The following is a 7229-nucleotide window of genomic DNA, read 5'->3' as shown; positions in this document are numbered from 1 at the left end:
TTAACTACTATTAAGAATTCATCTACCTCAATTGTGTGTGGTGTAGCTGAAATGTAACTGTACCAAAGATCCCATGCATTCAGGGAGAGTTTGTGTCTCATCTTTTCTAACCAAATGTGCTGGAATCAATCTGAAAGCGCTAATCACAGTTTTATCTACAAACAGAGATAAAACATACATACAGAAGGAAAACATTAGTTGTCTGTGTGTTGACAGGGAAATAAAAATCATCAATGCAGATACCAAATGGGACAATCGAAGCAGGAAAGGGTGGTCTTGCTGTATTTATGATTGTTTATTCTAACCACAAGAGTGTAACCAGTTAAAAAGTAAATTTAAAAAATTATAGGCGACAGTTGAATATAGGTGACTTAAAAGCCAGACTTGACTAAAACTGTAAAGTGTCTGTTCATAATATAGTTACAGCCACTGGAGACCTTTTTTAATTTGTCTAAATAGAATATAATTTTAGAAGGCAATGTTACCTTGATAGAGAATTTTTGAAGTATATATACACAATTGAGCTTTCAGCTTGTAGAACTGAAAGACACTTTAGAACAAAAGTTGGCATCTGATTTTCTTGTTAAAAAGGTGTTCAATATTGTGATCCTTAAACATATAAAGGTTACAGGTACCAAAAAGCTTTAAAAATCATTGCCATTCATTGTGTTTGTGTCAGTTTTATTTGGGACATTTGTCAGTAGATCATTGTGCCATTCTCTCCTCACGTTAACCTATGAATGTTGCTAACCAACCAAAGGTTTTGAATCATGACAGTCTATGTGTCAATCATAACTGGATGTTGTGTACCAATTTTGAAAAATCCTTTGATACCTCATGTGAAATTGTTTGTGGTGATGTTGCACTAATAAAAAGTCACTTGTAAATTCAGTGGGGTAGAATCATGTTTTCATGCCACAGTTTCGATTTCTGTACAAAAAAAATGTTGGTTCAAGAATAAAATCAATGTATTTAGTAAAACAATAACATTTAAGATAAAGATAAAATAATAAAATACATCTGATTTAAAAGCATAGAAATATAGGTGATAAAGAATCTAAGAATTTGCTTCTGCTTATCTGTGCTACATGAGTGGGTAACAGGCATAATTTGCAATGCCACACATATTGCCTTTGTTGCGGGCAATGCGGATGTAGCCTCCATCTCCAAATCTAGTACCCCAGCTGTCACAGAAAGACACACACGTAACAGAAAAACTATGGTCAACATTCTTATATATAATGTTATATATAATGACAGGTTCTTAAAATACATAAACATTTCAATTCATCAGATGCAAGTGTACAAAAAATATAAGCCATATGTAGATGGGTGCAAAACAGTGAACAGTCCGTTTAGTCAGAAGGTTGTTTTTTTTGCTATGCAGAAATCAGCCTGTTGTCTTATACTATGATTAAAACTGTAATTTGTACCTGTTTTTCACTAGCCAGTAGTCTTCTCCATTCAGGCTGCCATACCCTACAACCAGCACCCCATGGTTTACATTCTGGGTGCAGGTTGGGTCACTGTAAACACCTATTAAAAAATTAGACAAAGTATAGATCAAACATAGACCATACTACAGAGACCATAGCATTTTTAAAAACATGTGCATTAAAGTGTCAGTAAAGACATGCCTCACAAGAAAACAATCATGCTGAGTATACTACCATGTGGCAAACAGTAATAATACAATGTGGTTAAAATGAATTAATTCAAATGCAAACTGGACTTATTGTTATGGTATCAACATATCAATTTATGTAAAAATAAGTCATCAGCTATTTATATTGTTTTGAGACCATTTGTAGTTGCTAAAGTAAGTCATACCACTGTGGTACAGGATGAACATTGGGCGAGTAGCATCAATAGCCACAGAGATGGGTCCAATGGTGGCCACAGCTTGCTTAAGTGCCTCCTCATCACCCTCAGAAACATAATTATAACTGGAACAATTGGCAGCACGTTGTGATTGGTCATACCTGCACTGTCCATCCTGGAAAACAATTAATAAACCAATAAGGACAAATATTTGCATTGATGCATAGTACACACAAGACAAAGTTTTACATTTTAATATAGAGTTTAAAGAGCTAATGTACCATTGCGGTGTAAGGGTAGGCTTCATCAGAATCTATACCACCGTTGTCAATGACATACTGGAAGGCCTGGGTCATGAAACCTCCATTGCAACCCTTGTTTCCATACTTAGAAGAGCAGTCCACCAAGTTCTGGGGACTGAGAGACTTCACCTGACCCGTAGTCCTCTTTAGCTGACCCTCTAGTGCACCAGCAGCACTGAATGCCCAGCAAGAACCACATGAACCCTGACAGGAGGAAATAACATTAAAAGTATTAATAACAAATGTGAGCATAAACAGTGACTGCAGTTTCTCAACCAGCTTCCTTCTGTCAATTCCACACACATTAACCAGTCTAATGGCCTGCCACCACTGGGGCAGTGGTGGCTTGGCGCTTAAGGCTCTGGGTTACTGATCAGAAGTTCAGGGGTTTAAGCCCCAGCACTATCAAGCTGGGCACTTGAACAAGGCCCTTAACCCTCTCCGCTCCAGGGGCACTGTATCATAGCTGACCCTGATCTCTGATCCCAGCTTCCTGACGTGCTGGGGTATGCAAAGAAAAGAATTTCACTGTGCTGTAATGTATATGTGATCAATAAAGACTCATTATCAATATACAGGAAAAACCGAAGTCAGATATTCATATTTATTCCAATACAAACACCTGATGATATACTATGATATTGTGTATATATGGATGCTTGTGTACCTCCTATTAAAGTCAGGCTTCGGGTGTACATGTGTTACGAAGCATGGAGAGAACACAGTGGCAGATTCCCCCTCATACAAAACCTTGTTACAAACAGTTTAAATCAGAATCACATTCACCAGTTTGGACCTATAGTTTGGGTTGCTATTGGCCCAAAGAATCAAAGAATCATCAAAAGAGTCTGATTGCATTTAAGCTGTCAATATTAGACCATGGCAAAACTAAATATTACAAAATATTACCTGGTTCTTGACCTCTGTTACGTATCCCTTTTCCCTCCAGTCAACTGAATCTGGTACTGAAATTCCAGCAGAGGCAACGAATGGAGAAGACCTCCTCGTCAGGTTAGGACGTACTCGAGTCCCAGCAAACATCTGCAGGATCTCCTCTCTAGTCTAACAGTCATTTACAGGAATTGTTACAGTAGGGAACATTTACTAGCTTTAAGTCAAGAATATCAGACTGAATAAACAAAAAATCTACTCTTCTGAATCTCTGTGCAGAGATTTCCTCATAGATAATTAAAGGTGACATTAGGAATAAAAGAGACCGAAATAAGTTCATGTAACTGAATGCATATACAGTACATAATAAATTTGAATTTGCCTATAGGCCTAATTAGCTGATTTTGAACTTCTCATTGATTTTCATAATTAGAAAATCTTACCATGTCTCCCATATGGTTCATGCCCAAATCATATGTGTGCATTCCCAAAGAGGCCTCCAGGTTGTGCACGGTGATCAAGCGTAGGTTCCTCTCCCAAATCTCCCTCCGACCCAACTCCTCCAACTGCAACCACACATTTAAAAAGTATTGGTCCATCTTGATTAATAAGTATATAACTACAGAGCAGCTGTAAAAGTCAATCTGTACAGGATTTTTTTTTGTGATTGCTGTGGCCAAATATTATTGATTTTTCTGTGGCTTTTTTCAAAGTAGAGTTTATTTGTGCTTTTTGTCCTATTGAATGTGATCTTTTAGTGTGTGAATCAAAGAGGGCTTTCACTGAATGTGTGTTGTGATGTAAGATGGCCTGTCTTGGCCCGAATCTGAAGAAAATCTTGATAAATTAGAAAATGGCAAGCTCCTCCAAATATTGCGGAATTTGCCTGATTTTGTGTTAATTTTTGCAATTGCAAAATCACAAAATCCTGGAGGGACTGAAAAATCTAATTCTGGAAACATGGTCCATAACATTAGGTTGGAGCTGTGTGTGCATAACTTCAGCATAAACTGGCTGGGTATCGGAATTGCATTCTTTGCAATATAAATATCAAAATCTAAAATCATATTTAAAATAATAAGAAAACATACGATCACTGTAGGCTGTATAAGCACATTCTGTACTTAGCCCCCTAATTAGTGAATTTACACAGAGGGGCAAATGTTCTAAATACTCCATCAGTCAAGGTCTTCATTGAACAGAAGGGTTTTATTGAGGCTAAATCCTGAAGGTATGTGCATTTTTAAATTAAGCCCTTCCAGACATCCATTTTGCCCACAACTGTGCCCTTTCCAAAATGACTAGTCTAGTACAACTCTATCTTTGGACAAAGCTGTCAAGATGACTGGCCCAAATTCATCACAAGACAACTTTTCAGGTAACTTTTTGTTTTTCAAATGTAACATAAGAATAAGTGACAGTTCCACTATACACATTTCACGGCAGTCTTAGAAGTTATCCTCACCTCACTGGTGTAAGTTTTGCTGTGATTTTTCTTCCACATCAGCCAGTGCATGTCCAGGCTTGGGTCTTGAAGGGCCACTACTGCCCCACAGATCACTGTGAACAGCAAGCTCCTCAACATCTTCACCTGCTCAAAATCAGATGAACAGTTAGCCTAATCAAACTGGTCATAAAAGGGAAAACAGATCCATGGAAAGGAAATATGACTACCCTATTTTTTTCCTCTTTTTTTTTCTTTAATGTGGATGTCTGTTAGGTTAGAGAAGTCAAGTGCTTCTGCCTGCTGTAAGCTTTACACAGAACAGAAAGCATAAGGGAAGTTAAGATATTAGTTACGCAACCAGTCCTAAGGCCAAAAAAACTTTTCCTGATTTCAATAACTGAAGACTGAGAAAAGTTCTGGAATGACTACGTACAAACAAACAACATACAGCTTCAAATTTCATATCAAGGCTTGTACATGACATAGTTGAAGATACTATGAAGTTTCATACTTTTTCCTAATCTTGACAATGCCACAGTTAATCCAGATACAGTATTATAACCTATTATTCTGTGAAATTTTATAAATTTTACATATGTACACGATACACAAATGTTCTTGCTCTCCTCATCCTCTACTATCCAAATCATCAGGGTTTCCTAAAACAAGATACAAACTTTACTACTAAGAGCCCTTTCATTAGCAAGTAAACTTCCACAGAGTATTACATTTCAATCATCTGCCACCATAAGAGGACACCAGAAGAGTACTTGTGGTACTTGAACAGGCCATTAAGCCTGACAACGCTAGCAGCAGACATTCCACCTGTTCTTTTCTGACAAATTGTGTATAGATACTGCCACCTGTTGGACAAATTTTCCAATGAACCAGTTAACATTAACACATACACAGCAAAAACAGAAACATCCCTTCTTCAAGAGACCTTTTTTTAAAGATTTTTTTTTTTTAAAAAATCCAAAATAAGTTTTACAGGTCTTTATTGGCAAGGGTTTAAACAATGTTTTTCATGCTTGCTCAATGAACCATAAACAATTATTGCACATGCACCTGTGGAATAGTCCTTAAGATACTAACAGTTTACAGGTGGTAGGCAATTTAGGTCAGAGTTACAATAACAGGACACTAGATAGACCTTTCTACTGACTCCGAAAAACACCAGAAGAAAGATGCCTAGGTTTCCTGCTCAACTGCGTGAACATGCAATAGGCCTGCTGCAGGGAGGCATGAGGACTGCAGATGTGTCCAGAGCAATAAACTGCAATGTCTGTAATGTAAGATGCCTAAGACAGTGCTACAGGGTGACAGGAAGGACAGCTGATCGTCCTTGCAGTGGAAAATTACATGTAACCATGTATCCCCTCACCACCGACGTTATCGAGAATTTGCAAATGCCTTGGTGGAAGAGTGGAGTAACATCTCACAGCAAGAACTGACAAATCTGGTGCATTCCATGAGGATGAGATGCACTGTAGTAACTTGTTCAGTTTATGTCTCAGTTGTTGAATGTCTTTATGTTAACAAAATATTTACACGTTTTCCTTTTTTATTATTTATTTTTTACTTTTTGCTGAGTATATAATCTAAACCTGCATCATGAGCAAAGGAAAAAGAAAACCGACTAGCAACCAACTTCCTCAAGCACTCAATCATTTTATCCCTTTCAAAACTTTTCTCTCTTTTCAGTCGCCCTATTCGTCTTATAAAAATATACTCAGTATGGTTTAGATAAGGACAATAGAAGCAGCACACGGAAGTGTAGTCTGATGTTGAAAAAACAACGCACCCACAAACGGCTGAACCAGGCTGTTAGTTTAAATTTAAATAATAATAGACCAAATTTACAGAGTTTACCCAATTCCTATAGAAATAGCACATGAGAATATGCAAGGTAGCAATTCCATATTTAACAAACAGGGATTTCACAACTGATTTCACTTTAATGTACCACAGTGTGTTAAAGTGTCTCTAAAGTGTCACTTCTCACGACAAATCAGTTCACGTTCCCCTTTTCTCCTAATGTCCCCCAATCAACCAAGCGAAACAAACTGAAGACCCAAAAGCTGATACAAAGCTCTAAAATAACCCCCAAACACATTTTTTTCCACAGACCAACAAACACAACCTAGCTTAAAAATATCACACTAAAACCGAAAGTAAAATCTTCACCAGCTCTTTGGGAAATCGACACGCACAGTCAAATAGGCTTTTTCTCGAAATGTGGAATAAAACCGACATGTCTCAGATATATGTACCGAGAATGTTAAAACAACGCTTACCTCTGTGTGCCTCTGAGATAAACAGTGATAACCCAGGAGGAAGCAAAACCTGACTCCTGCTCAGATCGTTTTCGGTTTATGAAATATGTAATCACGTGTCAAATGAGATCATGAGATCTCTCTCTCTCTCTCTCTCTCTCTCTCTCTCTCTTTCTTTTTCTTTTTCTTTTTTTTTTGCTACATACGCTATTGCAGACAGATATAATAAAAAAAAAAAATTAAAAGAAAAAAATAAGTAAAAATTTTTAGATATATGTGTACTTTTTTTCTTCGATGTTTCAAGTTATTAAGTAGGAAAGTCCCATTAGATTAACGGAAGTAGTTTATAATTATGCTTCAGGTGGCGACATCCAAAACCGCCTACCACCAGGCTGAATAATAAGTAGCCTATGTTTATTTAACCTGTTGAAGTGTGCTTATTAGACGCCCCCCATTTCAAGTCTCTGTGTAGCCTTTAAGATGAACCTCCTG

General features: G+C 37.3%; 1 protein-coding gene across 1 annotated transcript; it reads right to left on the bottom strand.

Annotated features, from left to right (window-relative positions):
* Positions 1 to 280: 280 nt before the first annotated feature.
* Positions 281 to 6868, bottom strand: ctss2.1 (cathepsin S, ortholog2, tandem duplicate 1). Its single transcript, XM_053629601.1, has 8 exons — positions 6759 to 6868; positions 4480 to 4605; positions 3458 to 3580; positions 3033 to 3185; positions 2103 to 2327; positions 1831 to 1996; positions 1434 to 1536; positions 281 to 1184 (listed from the first exon to the last, which is right to left on the bottom strand). Exons 2-8 carry the CDS (start codon positions 4597 to 4599, stop codon positions 1085 to 1087), a joined length of 990 nt encoding a protein of 329 aa, XP_053485576.1. The 5' UTR covers positions 4600 to 4605; positions 6759 to 6868; the 3' UTR covers positions 281 to 1084.
* Positions 6869 to 7229: the final 361 nt, after the last annotated feature.

Source organism: Ictalurus furcatus, chromosome 1 (genome assembly GCF_023375685.1).
Source record: "Ictalurus furcatus strain D&B chromosome 1, Billie_1.0, whole genome shotgun sequence".
Taxonomy (NCBI): Eukaryota; Metazoa; Chordata; class Actinopteri; order Siluriformes; family Ictaluridae; genus Ictalurus; species Ictalurus furcatus.
Note: the sequence above shows the minus strand (reverse complement) of the source record. Positions and strands in the feature narration are given on the sequence as shown.